The 22,892-nt window shown below is 34.1% G+C and overlaps 1 protein-coding gene across 1 annotated transcript; it reads left to right on the forward strand.

Annotated features, from left to right (window-relative positions):
- Positions 1-1,354: 1,354 nt before the first annotated feature.
- Positions 1,355-22,325, forward strand: LOC134241728 (3'-5' RNA helicase YTHDC2-like). Its single transcript, XM_062723753.1, has 32 exons — positions 1,355-1,517; positions 1,675-1,765; positions 2,120-2,307; positions 2,571-2,773; positions 4,965-5,131; positions 5,366-5,468; positions 5,711-5,867; positions 5,970-6,024; positions 6,241-6,293; positions 6,627-6,757; positions 7,029-7,164; positions 7,379-7,571; positions 7,774-7,955; positions 9,035-9,122; positions 9,255-9,342; positions 9,458-9,538; positions 10,580-10,662; positions 10,761-10,866; positions 11,458-11,577; positions 11,726-11,891; positions 12,351-12,457; positions 12,801-12,895; positions 13,101-13,280; positions 13,483-13,718; positions 17,055-17,170; positions 17,260-17,355; positions 17,505-17,601; positions 18,969-19,085; positions 19,469-19,719; positions 19,846-19,997; positions 20,321-20,405; positions 21,094-22,325. Exons 1-32 carry the CDS (start codon positions 1,355-1,357, stop codon positions 21,658-21,660), a joined length of 4,653 nt encoding a protein of 1,550 aa, XP_062579737.1. The 3' UTR covers positions 21,661-22,325.
- Positions 22,326-22,892: the final 567 nt, after the last annotated feature.

Here is a 22,892-nt window from a genome sequence, read left to right on the forward strand (position 1 = left end):
CATCAAACGGTCATTCATTTACCATTTGGGACCAAACTCCTATATCAGAGACTAATTATATTGACTAATTGGGGGAGCCAGGAGAAAAATCGTCAATTACAAAGAATGGCGTGGAATGGCACATAATTTCAAAACATGTGGAATAAAATAAAGATATTTATTGGTTTCTCATTTTTTAATGAAAAAATTCGGAAATTTGATCAATGTCCAGTTTTTTATGCAGAATCCTTACAAAATATGTCAAAACCGTCCCACATGTAAACATGTGCAATGTTGATCCACTTTTACTTTTTAAAAATTCCCTTCTTCCCCAAGCATCTGCCAGTCGATCGTGTCCCTTTCTTTATTTTTTGATTGTCTGGGCAACCAATCAAATAGTGCAAACCAATAAGATTTATGATCTTTTTTTAACCCAGTCAAAAGTCGGTTATAAGTATGTGTTATTTTTCTGTTGGGAAATAAAAAGTAAAACAAGGTTTTGCTTTTCTAGTATTTCATTTTGTACACATGCAATGGCTTTTTTCATAATATGTTCAATGTGCGAGGAATATGTTGAATGTTCACTAAAATTCCCCAATGTCTATGCACATGATGCAAATGTGCTTTTGCTTTATTTTAATAAAAATTGGAATAGATTAAAAAAGTCCACTGTTTGGTGGGCTGTGCTTAACCTGTTTAATTTTTTTTTTTGGGGGGGGGGGGGGGGGGATAATGTACCTCTTTTCAGGAAATATTGGATTAAAAAAATCTGAAAGGTGTTCATACATAAAACAATGTTGAACCTCCATAATCAAAGAAATATTGTTGAGGTCAAATTTTCCTCCAACCATATTTTTGCAATTGTTGTAAAGTCTATATATATTTATTAACATAATAATCTAAATAATCTAAGCTAATTTTTGAATTTATTTATTCTTACAATAAACTATACAAGTTTTAACTGACCATTGACATCTTTGACATTTTAGTATCACATACGTGACCCCTATCTAATTTATGCTGACAGAAGATTTGTAATTTAAGGAGTGAGGAAGTTTTTAATATAGGGATTTTTTTCTTCATGAAATAATGTTAAAAGGAATTTTTTTTCAAGAATATAGCTGTGTTTTGTTTTTAAGAAATTTACATATGTGATACCCCCTCCCCCTTTTTAAAAAAAGAATATTGCCTGTATAATAATACATGTACACAGACCCATATATCCTGTTTGTTACATGAATACAAGTACTTTTCAAGAGGTGCAAGAACTACAAACCATTCTTTTCTCAAACCACAAAAATTAGGCCCCACAAAAATATATGAATTTACAGTATGTAAATATTTACTGTAATGATTGCAACTGTTATGTAGAGCCATGATGCAAAGTCCAAGTAGTAATGGATCAAGACCACAGAGCACTAGCAGTGTAGTCAGTGATCGAGGACCCAGGACCACAGAGGATGTATGTATTGGAGAGGAAGTCAGGATTTCTCTGCATCTGGCAATTGAAAGATTTAGAAGAAATGAAGACCAGAAAGGTACAGAAAGGGATTTGAAAGTTGTCCTTAAATGGCTTATTCTGAATATGGTTTATCAGTTTTAATGAAATCAATTTACATTGACATGATCATATGTGTTACCTATTTAGAAATGTATAATTGACAGATATACTTACTTTTTAATGTTTTTTTTAAGAGTTGGAATTTCCCTCATCCTTAACAGCCACAGAAAGAGCATATGTGCACAGATACTGTGATACAGTAGGACTGAAACACAAGAGCAAAGGGTATACTTTTCTAAAAATTCTTGAAAAATGTACCATTCTATTGCTTTCTGAATCCGGTGTGTATCACTTTAAACTATGAAAACAGTTGTCACAGAGTTTTGTTTGTTAATCACAAACAATACAAATGTTGGAAGCATGGCCTAACATTATTTTAAAACTGGCATATAAATTAGGAAGAAAGATTTTTATTTCATCAGAGTCAATGAAGGCTAGTGTAGATGAGTTCTCATCCAAAAGCAGTTCAACTGAATTTCTAATTAAAAAAATGCCCTATTATTAAATGAATAGAGACAATAAAACAAACTTTGAACCCTCTGAGTGCACAATTACCACTGTGTCATAATTTGATTTCAGAAAAGGCAACAATAGAATATTGACAATTTCAAAAAAAGAATTAAATCAAACCCAGGCATCAGCCTCATCAGTGAAAATTATCAGGAATTCAAGACAGCAGATATGTAACCTGCTGCAGAGGTTTCCTCTTACCACCAAAGAAAGACAAGAACTGATGCCACAGATGGAGAGAAGTCAAGCATTTGACAGTAAGATCTCTGCAAGTCACATTTTAACTGTACTTACACAGTATGTGTTTGTAATTTTTCTTCGAACAATATTTTTAAAAGCAACATGCGTTATGTAAAATGTTAATCTAATTCAATTGTCTGAGTAAGAATATTGGTAATCTGAATGTTGCATGTAGATACCATCATACATTTTGTTTATATACATGTGTACACGTACTATATGTATTTTGATTTCAATTTATGTGATATTGCATGTTAAGAAAATTTGTAATACTTTTAAGCCAACAGGGAGGCTGCAAAAGCAACCATTGGGAAACTGAATAATGGAGTGGCACAGGTTCCCCCTCCCCGGGCTGGTACAGAGTTGGATGCCTTCAGAAATACACTGCCTGTCTTCCAGCACAAAGAGGAGATCATTCACAGTATCAACTCCAACAGAATTGTTCTAATCACAGGAGAAACAGGCTCAGGGAAGACAACTCAGGTATTTTTTATTAGCTCACCTGAGCCGAAGGCTCAAGTGAGCTTTTCTGATCACATTTTGTCCGTCGTCCGTCCGTCCGTCTGTAAACTTTTCACATTTCAACTTCTTCTCAAGAACCAATGGACCGAATTTAACCAAACTTGGTACAAAGCATCCTTGGGTAAGGGGGAGTTTAAATTATTAAAATGAGGGGCCAAGTCCCCTTCCAAGGGGAGATAATCAAGAAAATACAAAAATAGGGTGGGGTCATTAAAAAATCTTCTTCTCAAGAACCACTAGACCAAGAAAGCTGAAACTTATGTGGAAGCATCCTTGGGTAGTGTAAATATTAAATTGTTAAAATGATGACCCCCGGGGGTAGGGCGGGGCCACAATAGGAAATCCAAGTTTACATAGAAATATATAGAACAAATCTTTAAAAATCTTCTTCTCAAGAACCACTGAGCCAGGAAAGCTGAAACTTATGTGGAAGCATCCTTGGGTAGTGTAGATATTAAATTGTAAAAATCATGACCCCCGGGGGTAGGGCGGGGCTACAATAGGGAATCCAAATTTTACATAGAAATATATAGAAAAAATCTTTAAAAATCTTCTTCTCAAGAACCACTGAGCCAGGAAAGCTGAAACTTATGTGGAAGCATCCTTGGGTAGTGTAGATATTAAATTGTAAAAATCATGACCCCCTGGGGTAGGGCGGGGCCACAATAGGGAATCCAAGTTTTACATAGAAATATATAGAAAAAATCTTTAAAAATCTTCTTCTCAAGAACCATTGGGCCAGGAAAGCTGAAGCTTATATGAAAGCATCCTTGGGTAGTGTAGATATTAAATTGTAAAAACCATGACCCTCGGGGGTAAGGCGGGGCTACAATAGGGAATCCAAGTTTTACATGGAAATATATAGAAAAAATCTTTAAAAATCTTCTTCTCAAGAACCACTGAGCCAGGAAATCTGAAACTTATGTGGAAGCATCCTTGGGTAGTGTAGATATTAAATTGTAAAAATCATGACCCCCGGGGGTAGGGCGGGGCCACAATAGGGGATTCAAGTTTTACTTAGTAATGTATAGAACAAATCTTTAAAAATCTTCTTCTCAAGAACCATTGGGCCAGGAAAGCTGAAGCTTATATGGAAGCATCCTTGGGTAGTGTAGATATTAAATTGTAAAAAATCATGACCCTCGGGGGTAAGGCGGGGCTACAATAGGGAATCCAAGTTTTACATAGAAATATATAAAACAAATCTTTAAAAATCTTCTTCTCAAGAACCACTGGGTCAGGAAAGCTGAAACTTATGTGGAAGCATCCTTGGGTAGTGTATATATTAAATTGATAAAATCATGACCCCCAGAGGTAGGGCGGGGCCACAATAGGGAATCCAAGTTTTACATTGAAATGTATAGAATGAATCTCTTAAAAATCTTCTTCTCAAGAACCACTGGGCCAGGAAAGCTGAACGTTATGTGGAAGCATCCTTGGGTAGTGTAGATTCTAAAGTATTAAAATCCTGTAAGGGGAGGGGGTAGGGAGGGCACGATAGGTATAGCAAGAGGGGAAATTTGCTAAAGATCTGCTTCACCCAAGTTACTCATGTGAGCCATGTGGCCCATGGGCCTCTTGTTGGTCTTCATTTATTTAGAACGTATCAAAAAAAAATACACTTGTCAGTAGAGCTAGTAGATTTGATACATTTTCAAATGCTTTAACCTCATTATTGAGAATAGGTTTTGTCACAATGTAGGGTCAATTTTTTTTTACATGAGGGGAAAAATCTTTTTAAAATCTGATTAAGAACAGATGGGCAACAATGGCTCAGATGAGGATTTTTTGCCTATGGGCCTCTTATTTTAGCAGGCTCATTCCTGATGAAGCATTTGTATATGCAACCAACTTGTTTAGGTGATGTGTGTAGGGATGGAAACTATTGCATCATTCAATAGATCTATAATTTCCAAGTGCATAACTGAAATATTGTTATGTTCAACTTCACTTTGCATCTGCATTAATTTGGATATTCATTTGATGCAAGACTTAACTTTGTTCACCAATTAAAATTTCTTGAGATAAGCTCTGTAGTCTGTAATATCTACATGTATCTTTAATTATCTAATATATTGTTGATGATGATAGATCAACTATAAAAAATATGCTAATTGAAATGCTTTTTAAATAAAACTTTTATGTTTAACAGATTCCACAAATGATTCTAGATGATTGTACAGTGAACAACAAAAGGTGCCGTATACTCTGTACTCAACCCAGAAGGATAGCTGCACTCAGCATAGCAGAGAGAGTTTCTGCTGAGAGAGGGGAGAAAGTAGGACAAACTGTGGGATATCAAATCAGATTAGAGAGCAAGTAAGACATTCAGCATCAAATATCTACTGTAAAATACATGGACATCATTTTACTAATGGCCAACAGAATTGAAATATGCCTGTTTTTTCTGAAGTAGGAAAACATGAATGCATTTATAAGTAAATTTGGATACATTCACAAAATGAAAACATCCTAGAGAATTTGATTTGATACTCCTTGGAAAGGTGTGAGCATATGCAAGCCTAAATTTACATGTAAATGAATATTTTTCAGGGTATCTCCAAAAACACTTCTTACATTTTGTACCAATGGAGTATTGTTGAGAACTTTGATGAATGGAAGTCATTCTTTGTCAACTGTTACACATGTCATTGTGGTGAGATTTTGAGTTTTACGGTATTGAATATGTGCAGTGAATCAAAGTTCCATTGATTTAAATTAACTAGGCCAAAATTCTTCATATTTAATTGTATTTTATATTAAAAAGGCCAAGATTCTTAAAAAAACTCTGGAAAAAGTAGAAGCAAAGTTATTGTATAAAACTTAATTAGTTTAAAAATGTATATACAGTGTATGTGTGTCAGGCTTAACTCGAGAACTCTGCCTCATACTTACTAGGATGAAGTTCATGAGAGAGACAGATTTAGTGATTTCCTTCTCACTGCCATTAGAGATGAACTCCCTAAGTATCAACAAATGAAGCTCATTCTTATGAGTGCCTCAATGAATGTGGACTTGTTCATCAGATACTTCAACAACTGTCCTGTTTTAAGATGTAAGTCCATATATTTAAGAGCACTATCTAAGATCCAAACATTACATATTTATATACTTGCTGTTTCTGAAGTATTTGTAAACTGAATTTTTGTCACTTCAGTCCCTGGAAGTCTGTTTGATGTTGAGGAACATTTCTTGGAGGATGTGCTGAAATGGTAGTAATATTATTGGTCTTTTTTTTTTTTTAGATAAAAAGTCCCCATTTCCTTTTCAAATTGTAAATTTTACTCTTCAAAAGTGGAAATACATGCACTTCTAAAAAAATAATGCATTAGTTTAAAACTGTTTAGAATGTTTACAAACAACAGTTATTCAGTTATAAGAGGATTGAGAAATATTTATTACCGTTACATATACTGTATTGATTTTAGGACTGGTTACACAAATAAGAAAATGGAGAAACTAAAGAAAAGCCAGTCAAACTGTAAGTACCATTTGTGAATTTTGATTTGATCCCATATGATTTACTAATCAATTAATGTTTCATAAGTACCTAAAAGTTATTTGAATGGTATAAGTCACAGGTATTGTACATTTTATGTACATTCATATATAGTATGAATGATTAAATTAATATTGATAATTGAACTTTTAATATATTTCAAAATTTAAGGTACTTGGTACATGTAGGTAAAATTGATTTCTTGAACAAAGAAGAACTGCATTTGTAAAATTATTGATGAAGCATTTGATTCACATGAATTTTTCATTGTGTTTCATCATTAATGTTTTGAGAACTTTTTACTCTCAAAATCAGTGGAGAAGCAACAGAAGCAGCTGAGTCAGTGGTGTCAGATTCAGATGGAGGAGGTGACGACTACCCCTCACTCCGAGGAGATAGAGGAGAAAATGGCCGCAGAACTGTCTGAGGAGCAAAAAGTCTCCCAGGTAGTCTCCTTATTCTTTTATTTTATTGGATAGTGAGCATTATTATGGCATTGTTTTTATCCTCTCCTCCGCTGTGGAGATTTTAATAATTTTATAATAAATGAAAAAGTGAGAATTACACACAGTTGCCTGTGTTTGAAGTATTGATGATTTTTTCGATACAACAGAATACAGTCTCATATATAATACATGTACATGTATGTTTATTGAGATGCATGTTCCATTGAGATTGCAGAGTGTTACTATTTAAATGTACATGTGTACTTTACAGAATGCTGATGAGAAAGAAGAGCTAGAGCCATGGCTTGTGAAGGAAATGGATGACCTCCTGAGTGAGATATGGCTCACAGGAAATGAAGACTGCTTCTCTCAACTTATACATCTCATCAAAAGTGAAAATGTTTCAGGTTTGTCTTGCACCTTTTGTCAATATTGGAAAAGAAAATATTTCCCTTGGGACACAAGATTTAACCTGCAATGCAAGCATGTTTATTTATTTTTTTAATTTAAAAAAAAAAGGTTTTCTTGTAAAAAAATAAAAGTAAAGGTGGGAATACATAGAATATAATACATCATGTTAAAACACTGCATGATCGATGTTTGCTGTGTTGATGATAACAGTGGACTACCAGCATTCTGAGACCAGTCTCTCAGCTCTGATGATTGCCGCTGCTCGAGGCTTCACCGCTGTAGTAGAACATCTGCTGAACTTTGGAGCCAATGCCAAACTCAAATCTTCTAATGACTGGACAGCCCTGGATTTTGCAAAGAAGTTCAACCAAGAAGAGGTGATAGAAATGCTGCAAGCTTACATGTAAGTTGAAAAGAAGTACATGGCTTTTAATTAAGAATAAGGAACACATGCATGTACAAGCAATACTCTTGTAAATATGTATCCCTCTCCTCTCTTTCTTTCTCATATAGTTTGAATAAACCATTACTTTAATTACAAAGGAAAAAATACAGACTAAAAAAAGTATAATGATATTTCTTTTTATCCATCCAATCCATCCAAGGGTTGAATATGAAATGGGATCATCTGATGAAATCAGTGCCATTGCTACTGTGCCAGCTCGTATTCTCTCGGAGGAAGACAAAGAGCTGCTAAATTTGTATCAACACAGTTTTGATGATGACAAAGTGGATATAAATCTCATTTTACATTTAATAATCAGGATTCTCTCCACAAGCAAAGAAGGTATTGTTCTATTTTATTAGACAAAATTTAATGTTTTACAATTGTTTGTTAGTTCATAATATATCTTATAACAATTCTGATAGGCATTTTTAGGGCCCCGCAAGGATTTGCGGGTGCCCTATAGTAATCACTCTGTCTGTCCGTCTGTCCGTCTGTCTCTCTTCCGTCTCTCTTCCGTCCACAAATTTTCTGTTTTTTTCTAATAACTTTTTTTATGGTTGCCCAATCAAGTTCAAATTTGGTATGGTAGTTCAGTAGGCAGAAATACATTTTGAGCTAAGTTTTGTTCTCAAATTTGATTCCTTTACTATGCATAAGAATGAATGGGCAACAACAAGTTCAAATTTGGTATATTATGCAGAAATACATATTTTGACAAAGTGGATTATAATGCATTGGCAAAGAGAGATAACTGCTGAAGATGTTCCCATTGTGAAATGAACAGTCCCTTTTAAATAATCAGAGCATTATCTTTATCTCACATTGAGATGAATTACCACCTCTGTCTGCAAATGAAGTTTGTTTTGAAGTTAAGTCAATTTGGAATGCTAGAAACTGTGAAATGTGGATTTAGGTATAAATTTTTAATTCTAAAAACAAGAAATAGATTAAAGAAGATTTTTGAATTACTTTTTTTACTTTATGTTAATTAATTTTTAAGGTAGTTTTATAAAAACCCCATTCTATCATTATATATTGAAAAAGTTCTTATTGTAACTTTAGAAGAAAATGATGAGAGAGGTACAATTAAATAGCCTTGCAGAAAATGTTTTACAACTGCTGTTTGTTTGAAGTTAAGGTCAAGCCTTCATGATATTTGCATTGTTTGCATTCTATATAGCTTCATAATATACATTCAATGTTAAATTGTTCTTTACTGCCTAATGTAAATACAAGGATATTATTTTCAGGTTTTTGAATATTCAGGAATTTTTTCAGTTTTAAGAATACAGTTGCTGCATAAGCTGCACCCTTTTAATTCTACCCCATGGCGGGGCCCTTGCTGACTGGTCAGTTTTCTAGTTAATACAGATTTGAAATGTGTGTAAGGTATTGAAATGTTTGAATTCTTTTTTTAGGTGCCATATTAGTCTTTTTACCAGGTTATGATGACATTGTTACATTGAGAGAAACATTAAGTGATAACAAGAGTATGGATAAATTCAGGTAAGCAAATCATCAATACGAATACCTATATGTTTACATGTACATGATTGCAAACCACTTCATAGTTTGAATACCTTCATTTGGGTAATAAAACAAGCATTGAAAATCTTACATTTGCTTAATTTTTCCCAGGTATGTGCTATATACCTTGCATTCATCTATGCAATCCAATGACCAGAAAAGGGTATTCAAGTCTGTACCACAGGGAGTGAGAAAAATAGTAGGTACAGGCATGTTTAAAAGATATTCGCTTTCTTTACTTGTGAAATAATGTACAAGTCGAGTATTAAATATTTTTTCAATCTTATTTTAATTTTTTATGTTCTTCATTTCAGATTCTAGCCACTAACATAGCAGAGACCAGTATTACAATTAATGATGTTGTATATGTGATAGATTCTGGGAAAGTAAAAGAGGTAAGTATGTAAAACAGATGCATTAAAAGTTCATCCATCTTATAGTCTGATTTGATTTCTTGTTGTAAAGATCATCTCGCCTTTTAGCCTTATATCATTCATAGTTAATCCAAGGTGTCTTGAGGAAAAAAAGTACAGTGATTGTAATACAAATTTATAACTATAATGTAAAAATCACTGTTAGCATTCCTTGACTTGTATACTTCTAGGCCATTAGATGAAAGTTATTCATACTTTACCCATTGAGTGTTGTAAGGTATAGACCCTACTGTGACTTCAAAACCAAGTTTAAAACTCGTAGGTCAAGTTTACTGTGCAGCGGGAATAGCTCAAAAGTCTCAAACTTTGGATATTTCAGTTTTGTCTTGGTCCCATAGAATTTGAGAAAACAATAATTGACTGTATTAGCAAGAATATTATTGTGCACTTTCATCAGAAACACCACTTGTGAAATAAAATTACTTGCTTTTATTCTTTCATTGCTGAAGTGCATATAAATGTATTCATCAAAAGAGAATGAATTTATATCTTTGCAACATGGCATCCAAGAGTCATTTCAATATGTACATAATATACATGTATAAATTCATGTATATACATACATATGTAAATATATACATGTTCATGATACTGCTTACAATTTTATAAAGAATATCTGTTTTTAAAATGAAGAGAAATTTTAGAAAGTTTAAACATTCTGTCATCTTGCAACACCATTCCACCTAGAAATTTCACAGAATTCTGATTCCTAAGATTATTCAGCAGGGGAAACACTATAGCTCACTAAGCAACATACAAGTTCACTAAGCATGGGTAAAATCTACATCCTGGCATTCAGATCTCTTCTGACAAATACCAACCAACACCCAGAAAAAATAATTGGCCAAACCATTCATATACATGTACATTGAATTTCATTTCTTTTCATTCAATGTTCTTGCATAGAATGTAATCATACATTACTTTAACACATTTTCACCATGTGAATTACAAGGGTCATGTCTTGGTTACTGTTTGATGTGTTACATTCATTTATTGTAGAAAGCTTTTGATGCCCTTTTGTCATTATCAATGCTGAAGTCTACATGGATTTCAAAAGCTAGTGCACTGCAGAGAAAGGGGAGGTAAGTACAAAAACATTTCTCAGGATAAAAGTGTTTGGCTTGTGTTTTAAAACTGTTCAGGGTTTTTTTGTTTTCATTCATAACAAATAATTTGACAGGGCTGGGAGATGTAAACCTGGTGTTTGCTATCACCTCTTTAGCAGAATCAGATACAGTATGATGCAGGACTTTGCCACTCCAGAACTTCTAAGGTTTCCTCTACAGGTGAGTTTCTTCTAAACACTGTTATTCAGTATTCAAACCTGTTGTATGGTAGTATTTCTTTGGTATCGTTTTTAGCTCACGTGAGCCTTGACCCTATTTTTGCAGTTTTATAGTTTGAATAATTTTGAAATACATCGTGGTATTTTCAATTATTCTAATTCAAAATATTGAAATTTATTGTTGAAATATTTCTATCAATTTACATATACACATACAGTCATGTAGAGTAAGTTTTATTGAAATCTGACTTCTGGAAATAGTGTGGCGCCAAAATAACAGATTAAATTTTAACTTGAAAAAAATATTGGGAGAAGGGGGTCTATAGAAAGCTTGTTCTCAATATTAGCATAAGTGTCATTTGTCAGATACATGTATTTTATTAGCATCCCTTCATTGTCATTCATATGCTTTTGAGGGAACAAAGTTTTATACATTGATATATTGGTACATGTACATGTATTTACAAGAACAAGACGATAATGTGTCCATTTAACTTTAACATGCTGTAAATTCAATTTAAAAAAAATTTTTTTTTTTTTGATTTGGTGACGACAAAAGCATTGTTGCCAATGAAGTCTTGTTTTTTTTAAGGAAATTTGCCTCCATACAAAGTTGATTGCACCAATTCATTGTCCAATTGCTGAATTTTTGGCGAAGGCACCTGAACCACCTCCTTACATGGTTACAAGAAATGCTGTGTTGTTACTGAAGGTAACCAGTCATGTGTACACACATAGTACCAGATGCCACATTATTATCTGTGTCTTATTATTATATAAGCTAGTCCTTAAAAGAGGAAAAATACAGTTTGTGAAAGTTTATATGTATATGTATTGTATAACTTATTTGTTTATTACAGCAAATTGATGCTTTGGATCACTTTGAGGACTTGACAGAGATTGGTTATCATTTAGCAGACCTACCCCTGGAGCCAAGGCTGGGAAAAGTTGTTCTGTACTCTATTGTACTGAAATGCCTGGATCCAATTCTAACCATTGTGTGCGCTTTGGCATACCGAGATCCTTGTAAGTGTTTCATGTTTGGATGGATTTCAGAAATCCTGTAAAACTTAACTAAAAGTTAATTCTTAAGCTCAAACATAACAAATCTGTAAGCAAGCAGCTTTGCCCAAAATATTGTAAAACATTAAAAAAAAAAAGAAAAAAGAAGAAAATGACATTTTAGAAACCAATTTAAACATACATGTAGCTTGAAATTATTTCTTAAACTCAAACATCAGGAATCCATGACTTACAAATTTTTCCTAAAATATTTTTAATGTGACCTGAAACTATTTAGTATGTAACAATTGTCAGAGATTACCATTCTGCAAATGTCTTTTTTTTCTGAAAGTGAAATATCGCTGTGATAAGAATATAAGATAGCAAATTGATTAAGGAAAAGTTAATTGGTTGACTTTCACAGATATATTACTCCCCCATTGCATTTTTTCTTTTCCCACTGTGGATATGTTTATGTTACAGTCATTCTGCCCTCTTCACCCCATCTGAAGCGAGCAGCTGATCAGGTCAGACGTCAGTATAGCTCCAACACATTCAGTGATCACATGGCCCTACTCCGGGCTTTCCAGGTCTGTAGGTCTCCATTTTGTCCTTCTTAAAGTATTATGTTTAGATGAATTCTTAATTTTCACTGCACTTGGATAAGCTGTGTCAATAACAATACAGTGATAGCAATATTTGTCAATTAATGCAAAGAATATTCAGTAAAAAATTATGAAGTATTAATGTTTTCAGTGCAAAAAAAAGATGTGAAAATAACAGTAAAGTTTAGTATTTGAATATTCAATACAGGAGCAGAGTTCTTAAAATTCAGAACTGTGTTAAAAATTTATTTTAGAAGCTACAATTTAAATGGGAAATATAATTGTAGTACACAATATTGCTTTACATTCATTTATTCTTATTTTTAAGGGTTGGCAAAGAGCTCGCACTGACAATTGTGAGAGAACTTACTGTGAAAAGAATTTTCTGTCATCTGCTTGCATGGAAATGATAGTTGGCATGAGGTAAACTATATTTTTAATTTATGACAATTTCAGCTGTAATTTTTAAATAGTTACATGTATGTACTTTTTTGTTCAGTTCAGATATTCAGTTCAGTTCAGATGCCACAGTAGTGGAGATTCTGAATCAGACACTTAAAATATGGACAAGATTTCACGAACATGTGGTTGAAATTTTGTTTACATTACCATAATTTGTATTGTACAGGACACAACTTTTAGGACAGTTGAGAGCCTCGGGTTTTGTGAGAGCAAGGGGAGGTGGAGACATCCGTGACCTAAACACAAATTCAGAGAACTGGGCAGCAGTCAAGGCTGCTCTGTGTGCAGGGATCTATCCCAATCTTGTCAAAATTGAACGATGTACAAACATCAAAATGGTTTCACAGTGAGAAGATACAATGCACTTTTACTTGTGCTTCTTTTTGCATGTAATCTAATGTTGAAAGTTATATTTTTAAAATGCAGAATGGCTCTTAACAAATAATACACCATTTATTGCTTTTGTAGAGAACTTGACATTCAAGGATTAATTTACATACTGTACATTGTACATTATTTTTGTGCTTTATTTAAACATGCATTTACAGGAAATCTTCTGGCATCAAATTCCACACCAGTTCAGTTCTAAAGAACCCAGCCCTCTCTGAAAAGAAGGCCATTCAGAATATCCCTACAGACTGGATCCTGTATGAGGAGATGAGTCGGTATGAGAGGAGTGCTTATATCCGATGTTGTACTGCCATTTCTCCTATTACTGTAGCTCTCTTCACTGGACCCATCAAACTACCACCAGAGAGTGTCAGAGATGGCACAAAAGCCCATGGTATTTCTTTATAAAGATGCAAGAATAATTATAATTATTTGATTTTAAATTGATATACCGTAATTCGGGGAGTATAATACGCACTTTTTTTCTAAAACAAATTTCTGTGAGAAAGGTATGCGTATTATACATCACAATGGGATTTGACCAGGTTTTTTTCGTCCAGGTGAAACTGCAGGATTAGTATGAACCACAGACATAGCCTATATATAGATCGCTTTATTGCTGCTTACCATTATATTTAACCCTTAGGAAATTATTGTTGGGTCGTATGATTGTAGAAATTGATGCATATCTAAAGTATTTATAGATACATGTAAATTATTTTAAAATAACCAGTTAAAATTATTAAAATGTATTTGAGCTGTCTATTCATCATCTCTCCGTGTCTGCCGCCATTATGCCGCCATTACAGCTGTTTTTAATAGAAGTGTACATGATCCGGGCCTCAGCCACATTTTCGTAATCAACCTAATCAATCATTAATTTCAATGGATAGAATAATATATAATCGCTTGTAATAAAATACATTACCAATTTATTTTAATAAATCTTTGGAGATTCATTTCACCTGAATTTACACTTTTATCTAGCTTGCTCCACCTCTAGCTTTCCATGTTTACGTAACAATTAAAGTTCATTGTTGTAGACACCTGTGCTTTGACCTCGATGATTATGACATCCCCTAGGGCGTAAACAGCTTGTAAAGAAATCAAAAGTTTTTTTTCAATCATTTTATTAAGTTAAAACAAATCATAACGAGCATCAGAGACATGAATATATATATAAATGTATGTGGGACACAAAGACATTGTAATAAAATTATTAAAAATTATTTTCACACGCACTGATAATAATTCATAAATAATAGAGTTTTTTTTTGAAAGCATTAATATACATAGATGTTTCTATGTTCACACATAAAATTTCGTCTTTCACTTCACTTTCAAATATTTTTGACATAAAGACAAAAAAAAAAGACATGACTGTACAACAACATGCAAGTTAAACAATCAAATTAAAAAATAACTATAGTTCTTCGAACTTTCAACACATACTAATTTAAGCACCGTTTAAAAGCACTGATCAATGTTCACCACAAGTCACAGTCACTTAGAATCCCTCAAATTCCTCGTCCTCGTCGTCACTCTCGAATATCTTGTAAATGTCTCTGAGTACGGAAAGGGGGGTGTCATCATCACTATCGTCGTCGTACACGATGTCGTTGCGGTCGGCATCCTCTACATCACACTCATCAGCTGATCTGCATGGAACATCTTCCCAAAGAATATCGTCCTCGGATCCATCTAAGGCGTTGGAAATGCAGCACTTCTTAAAGGAACGGACGATGATCTGTGGATCGAGTTCATCCCACGCTTCTTTGATCCATGCACAGATGGTGTTCAGCTCGGGTTTTCGCATGCGCCCCTGGTTGGTGTACGTGTGTTCGTCGCTGCACATCCACGAATTCCACTTATGTCGCAAAGCAACTTTCATGGGTTTATTTACACTAACGTCCAGTGGTTGTAACACACTCGTCATACCTCCAGGTATGATCGCAAGGTCCGTCTGATGTGAATCTCTCAACACAGTCTTCACTGCTGGGGAGCGATGGCACCGGAAAGCGTCCAACACTAAGACACTACGGTTAACACAAGCACCTGGTCGTCGACCCCACACTCTCTCGATCCAGTCCTTGGTAATGTCATCGTCGAACCAGCCGTTTGGATGCACATTCACAATAATTCCCTTGGGAAACTGCAGTTTAGGCATAGTTTTTCTTTTAAACACTACATAGGGCGGCAGCTTTCCTCCGTCGGCAGTGCAAGCTAACATGACGGTGAATCTGTTCTTCTCGTTGCCGGTTGTCTTGATGGACACGGTTGATGCGCCTTTAGGATGGATGGTGGTGTCGGCAGGAAGATCAAAGGTCAATGGTGTTTGGTCAGCGTTGCCGATCTGGGACATGCGGTATTGATGTTTCTTCCTCATCTTGATCATGAAGCTCTGGAAGCTGGACAGCTTGTCTTCATAATCGTCAGGCAGTCTCTGGGAAATGTGTGTCCTCCGTCTTATGGATAATTTATGTCTCTTGAGAAACGCATAGCACCAATCCACCGATGCTTTGAAGTCTTGAGCTTTCGGATCTTTCTTGGCGATCTTGAGTACTTGTAGGCGAAGTTCAGCTGTCGACACACCATACCCCTGTTGTCTGCGATCAGTAACCCACGTGAGTAGTTCAGTCTCTACGGTAAAAACGCTGTGCAGCCTCTGTCTGCCATCTTGGACTTCGGTAGCTGATGCAGTCTGTCCTTCTGTCGTCGCCAGAGTCGCACGTTTGCCTCGTTGATGGAAAACTCTCTGCCTGCTGCACGGTTTCCATGGGCCTCGGCGTACGCGATAACTTTTAACTTTTCCTTCGCAGTAAACGACTGTCGTACTTTACCCATCTTTATGCAGTGGAAATTCTTAGGGCAATGATTCAATTTTTTATTTCCCTACCAAAGAATTGTTTTTACAGACAGTAATTTATTTACTGCAGTAATTAAATGGCTTTGATCGGTATCATTTTTCTAATTAATGAGGGATCGATATCCCAGCTTTGTACATCGTTTTTCACAGCTTTGGAAGTGTGTTGATAACACCTTATACGCTTGTTAAATTAGGTTTTATTTTCATAACAACAGCTATTTATTTAATTAATTTCAAGTTCAAACGAGGAAAATCGTAGTCTATTACTACTTTGATGTTGCCATATCGGGCACGCTGTTCAATTAACATAATTTTCACCATGATTACCTACAAACTAAAATAATTATAACAACTTGTAAAACTTGCAACAATATCTCGTGCTTTTTTGAATTAAAATAATTTTGCCAAAGAATATGGCGACGTATAATTTCAATACCATCGTATGAAATATAAAACAACAAACTCTGTTAATACTTTTTTACGCAACATTTTCTCATGCTTTGTTGAAATAAATTATTTTTCTGGCTTGCTGCAATATGGAAAGTATGGATTAAGAAGAAAAAAATACGCATTGAAAAAAAAAAATATTGCATTCTGCAAATTTTCGGCACTTTTTTTTCCGCGCCGATTTTCGTAGTAAATTACCGCAATTTTCAAAGTTCATAACACCGATTGATAAAATTTTCTGCTGCGTATAATACATCCGAACTGCGTTTTTTTCCCTCAGTTTCAGGCTCAAAAAGGGGGGTGCGTATTTTACATCAATGCGTATTATACTCGGCCAAATACGGTACCAAGTACATAAATTCTGTTTCCATTTTGAACTGATAGTTAAGAAATGTAAATTGATTTTTTTTTTACCAGCCATGCTACATACAGGAATGGAGGATAGTAGTGATAGTGAGGGAGAAGAAAAGGAAGACAACACTAAAACCACCTTACAGTTTGATGATTGGCTGTCCTTCAGGCTAGACAATGAGGTACACTATAGAACATACACAAACTAAAACGTAGCTCTCCTCAGTCAATCAACTGCTCTCTAAAAATGGAATTGTTTACTTTATTGTAGACAGCAAACATGGTTCTTCAGTTGAGACACAAATGGAACTGTCTCTTTCTACGGAGAATGAGGGCTCCCTCCAAACCCTGGTCACAGGTGGATGAGGTGAGGTTTTAAGTTTTCTACATTCATTTAGAGATGTTTGGGTTCATGTATTGTTAGTTATATATCTCGTAGTATCAGGAATATAAACTACAGTGACATTTACACAGTTTTCCATTGATGTACATGCATATTTTGTTTGACTTTTATAGGCTGTCATTAAAGCAGTCATCAGTGTTTTAACTAATGAGGAGCAGGCCCTCGGATTTCAGCAGCCGGCCGGTATTGGACAGAGACCAAGACCTATGAGTAAGATTTCAGTGTACATATGTACCTTTATATCATACTATTGCACAATATTGTGATTGTAAGCATAGAGAAAGACATCTGAGTACAGCAATATGAATACAAAATAAGAAGGTTTTTTTTCATAGCTATTTTTTTAAACAGCTATATATTACATACATTTTGAAGATGATTGAACGTAATTTTTTTAAAAGTAACCTGTGACTAGAAATCTTATACAGACCATACTTGTCTGGTGTATCTTTGCTGCATTTCCACAACCAGAATACCCTAAAATCTTGAAAATAAGCCGCGGCTTATTTTAAGTTTTGGTAAGAAAGTGGGGGCTTATTTTCAAAACCGGCTTATTTTCAAATTCCGGCTTATTATCAATGCAAAAAACCGGTAAGAGAAGAGAGCACAATCAAGTTTTTTTTTCCATACAATCATTGAATAAAATGTAATCGATAGAATGGAAACTACTTGTTCGATCTCTCGTCATTTTTTTTTTTTCATTGGCGTTCTCCGGTGTATGTTTTCTATGTTGTAAGCGTCTACTTTATATTTTGAGAATGTCGATCCCGAAAAGATAATTTCATTGTATACAGCATATAAATTTACATGAAATATAAACTTGTTTTTAAAAAAGTAAAAGTAATATATAAGATATCCGCTTGCAATTGAATCACTTGAAAAATTAGTCAAACAAACAAATATTTAGACAACTCAATTATACGGTACATTGAAATGTAATTACTACCAAGCCCTGCTGATCAGCAGGTTTCTTGCCTCGGGCAGTGTTACCTGACAGTTAAATGCTTTATAAACAAAAAATTCCTTTTATCAATTTACTTGTTTAATTATAACAACTGAATTTTTTTTAGCCAGCGTAGTAACATGCTTATTGGTAAAAAAATTAACTTTAATAACTACCCTTCATTAGTAATTTTACATAAGTTCATAATTAGCTACAGACTTCGTACTATGTCGTATGCAGAAATTGGTAAACTTAAGGTGAAATGAATTAAGGAAAGATAACTCAGTTTTATTTTGCACATTAAAAAAAATTTAAGACGATGCAATCGTCAAACGTTTAACATCTTTTCTAAATGGCATTGTCATGACCGGCTTATTTTCAAAACTGGCTTATTTTCGAGTAATTTTTAATGCAAGAAATAGGTGGCTTATTTTCAAAACCGGCTTATTATTAAATCCGTCTTATTTTCAAGATTCTAGGGTATTGTTTGATATTAATGTTTGTGTTACTTAAAGATAGCATTCCCTGGGGTGAAATGGTGAATTCTATTATAATAAATCATTGTCTTGAGAAGGAGAGCTTATTCTCTTTAATCTGTTAACTTTCCAGTTGAAGGCCATTGTTTTTCTTTCAGCTGAGTACATGTCTGCAGGAGGAGGGGGCTACAGTAGCTATGATTATGAGGATCACAGTAACAGGGGCAGAAGGACACCTATCACCCCACCCAAGAAACACACCACTGTCCTGCCTAGTCAGTATCTTATTGACTATGTGAACTATAGAGTGATTTATATATCTACTGTAAAATGATAAATGATACTTTTCCACATATGACAGCTTTTTAACTTGCTCATAAAATTGACCTAGACAGGATGCAGTTTTATGTAGTTACACATCTGTTAGTTTGATGTAGGTTAATAAATACATAACAAATTAAACTATTAAAATGAATTATAAAATGTGTAAACACTTTTGTGTAGTTGCTAATTAACATGGTTATGCTGTGCATACTCGATATGTAGGAAACTTCTCTAATCTGAACACCATTGCTTTCATCAAAATTGGCTGAAATTGAGAAGACTTTATAAATGTTTATCACTACACATGTCTATATTATCATTCTTGATCTGATAGGAACACCCCGTACCACTGGAAACACAAGATCAGATAGTTCCTCCACTAGCAGCAGTCCAAAGGGCAGTGGCCCCACCACTCCTTGTACCAGTCCCCAGGCTGGGGGTACTACCCTGGCAAGCTCGGGAAAATCCTTTAGCAAATATTTTGTTGTCAAACCCAATGATCAGAATATATTGGATGTTGCCTTGTCAAAATCAATTTATGCTACATCACCTAAAAGTGAAGCCAGATTTAACAAAGCAATACAGGTATAGCCAATTATCAAAAATACATGTACTGACATTTATATTTTTCTGGTATTTTTGTGTATCTCAGCTGAACTGCATTGGTTCATGATTATTGAGTACTTTCTATAATAATCAGAATTATTTTAGGATGGGAAGGAATTGTACCTAATTTTCTCTACTGTGGGTAGTGGACATTTCCAGGGTTATGCCAGAGTAACAGAACAGAGCAGCAAGGACAAGTGTCCTGATATGTCTGGAGATGGCATCGGGGGAACATTTAAGATTGAATGGATTAAAAAGTAAGTATTTTTGTGAATTAATAAATGAATAAATAGCAAATATACTGTTTATATACAAATAGGAGAATTTCTTTAAAAGTGCTGTTAAATTCTTTTGACTCAAAATTACAAGAATCAATGTAACACTCATCCAAGAAAATAGAATAAAACCTTAAAGTACTGCCTTAATATTTAAACGATAAAAGATATTATTTCTAATAAGTATAAATGCTGAAATATGTAACAGTTTTTGGATTTAAAAAATAAATACTAGTAAGTACATGTACATTCTCATTCATCATACAAAGTCTAACTTTATGCATCCATGATTTTTAATCTAACAGGGTAGTTGTACCATTTAAAGCAACACATAACATAACCAACAGTTGGAATGAAAACAAAAGGGTGCAGTACAGTAAAGATGGACATGTAAGTACTCATACAAGTTCTAAAATTTTATCTTATAGAAAAGGAAAACCATGATTAGTCATGATAATATTGCAGCATCGTCAGGTAATATAGATTCAAAATTTTCAAAACATGTCCTGTGGGTTAAGATGGAGCCTCAAAAGAAGATAAAGGTATTAGAAAAGAAATATTTACAATCTATATACATGTATTCATCATCTTCATGATTAGAAAAAGAATTTAGATAAATCCTTGGTAAGTGTAGACTCAATTTTGAGGTCAAAAGATCAGTAGCCCCTGTTTATCTTATATCCCTCACAAAATATAGCCCGAATGTCTTAAAAATTCTTTGATTGATAGCCAAAAAATCATACTAGGTTGGTCATGATATGTACATAACATCTGTTCACAAGTTTTCTGATGAAAAGTTAAAGGTCTGAAAGTTTTCTGTAACTGTGGTATATGTATACCCACATAAAATATCTGATTATTCTGTCAAGAAGCAAACCTGGAGTTGATAGTCATCAAACTTTGTAACCAACAAATAGACTAGAACATAATTTGGCCCTGTGACTCTCAGGTTAAATTTATACAGGTTGTCCCATTATTACTCAGGGACCCTGTTGAATGTCATGCTAATAAACAAACTAGATTTTCATGAATATACATAGCAGGCCTGTGGTTTTACAAGCAAATCTTGTTGCTTCAGGAGCTGGAAACATCTTGCGGAGAGAAGCTCATTCATGTTCTGCAAACATTTGAACCCAAATTGTATGAAGCATCAACTGATGAAATGAAGGAAAATGATGAAGAGACTGATTTATCAAGTGACAAAGCCTCAAAGTCTTCACATTCAGAAGAAGACAAAGATTCCCTGCTGTCTGATGAGGATAGAACAAAACAAGAGGAGGGAGACAGAAATTCAAATAACACAAGGGGTAGACATCCAGGTCAATATCAGGGTCGACATCAGCAGGGTTATGAAGGTCAGAGGCCAGGGTCATATCCTTACTCGTCTTCATCACAAAATCATCAGTATTATCATCATCAACAGCAGGGTTATCACGGTGGAGGAGGAGGCGGACATTATAACTCTAGAATGTACAACATGGGTTACCCTCCCCCCATGGGACCTAACTACAACCACCCCATGTATATGGGAATGCATTCTCCTCCCAGACATCCACTGTCACCTGTGATGATTCTACAAAGAGGTCAAAGGTCAGGAAGCCACTTTAGAGGATATCATCCAGGATATGGGTCAGGATATCACTGATTTATTGATCAGAAAGCATCTTCACTGCCATGAGTCAGGGTTTGAATAAAATCACATACACTGTAAGCACTTAGGCATCTTCTAAAGTTATCTATGTATATCATGTTTATGGTTTTCATTTAGATTTGAAATGGGTACTAATAAGGTATCTGAATAATTTCATCAAAATATATTGAAAAAAAAAAACTTTTATAATCAGAAAAAAACCTCTTATGCAACTTTTTTTTGTTTTTAAATTTTCTTTCTAATCTGAATATGCATTTAAATAGATTGGTAAAAAATACTTGATTTACAAATATTATTGCATATTTTATTTAATGCTAAATATACATCCTGTAGAAAGTTAAGATTTAGAACATATGTAAGTTATAGGCTGTTTGGTCCTTTTAATGTCTGTGTACAGGTATAAAATATCTGTACAGATGTCATCTTTGCAGTGATCATGAACAGTTCCATACAGACCAGGATGTAAAATCTTGCAAAAAATTAGTGCATTGTACTTGTAAGCAATGTAGCGTTAATGTACATGTAAATGTGCCATTACCTGTGCTTTTTAATCATTGAAAAGGTTGTAAATTCAAGAATTGGATTTATATGTTTATTTCTTTTGCTTTATTATGCATATTATGTTTTCATGAATGTTGATTTAAGCAAGGCAAAATTTTTTTTTTAAAAATGCATTTGCTGATCTTTCTTTTAAAGAAAAAAAGACATGTACATGTAATACATGAAGACATGATTTAAAAGCGTATCAGTGACACAATGGAATGAATTTAAAGATTGAATAATTGTCATTTTGTTAAATTTTCTTCCCATAATCTTTATTTTAATATGTTCTGTGCCAAATGTGTTATATACTAAATACATGTAATTGGTGTTTTTGTTGTTTCCTCTTTTTGTGTTATTGATTATTAATCTTGTATTTTGGTAAAAGAATAAAAATAAAATCATTTTCATGTGTGAGACAGATAGTGTTAAGAACTTTTATACAAAATAACGTAATTTTGTGTATGAACAAATGCTTACAGAATGCATTTAGAAACTGACTAGCTGCAGAACCGTAGCTCTCCAAAAAAATTTTGACAGACCAGAGAGCTAGTGCCACCCATTAAAAAAACATCTGTATATTTATTGCGCACAAAAAGTTGCACTTGGTTCTGGATTAAATTTTCCAAATTCTTACATCATTTGCAAAAAAGCTAGATTAAAAAAAAGTCCGTAATCCTCTATCA

Source organism: Saccostrea cucullata, unplaced genomic scaffold (genome assembly GCF_032062105.1).
Source record: "Saccostrea cucullata isolate Sc308-1 unplaced genomic scaffold, CSIRO_AGI_Scuc_v1 ctg9, whole genome shotgun sequence".
Taxonomy (NCBI): domain Eukaryota; kingdom Metazoa; phylum Mollusca; class Bivalvia; order Ostreida; family Ostreidae; genus Saccostrea; species Saccostrea cuccullata.

Coding starts and splice junctions, on each gene's coding strand:
- LOC134241728 (XM_062723753.1), top strand. CDS start 1,355: ATGATGCAAAGTCCAAGTAGTAATGGATCAAGACCACAGAGCACTAGC. Junction 5,132..5,365: donor CAAATCAGATTAGAGAGCAA/GTAAGACATTCA, acceptor AATATTTTTCAG/GGTATCTCCAAAAACACTTC. Junction 9,123..9,254: donor AAGAGTATGGATAAATTCAG/GTAAGCAAATCA, acceptor AATTTTTCCCAG/GTATGTGCTATATACCTTGC.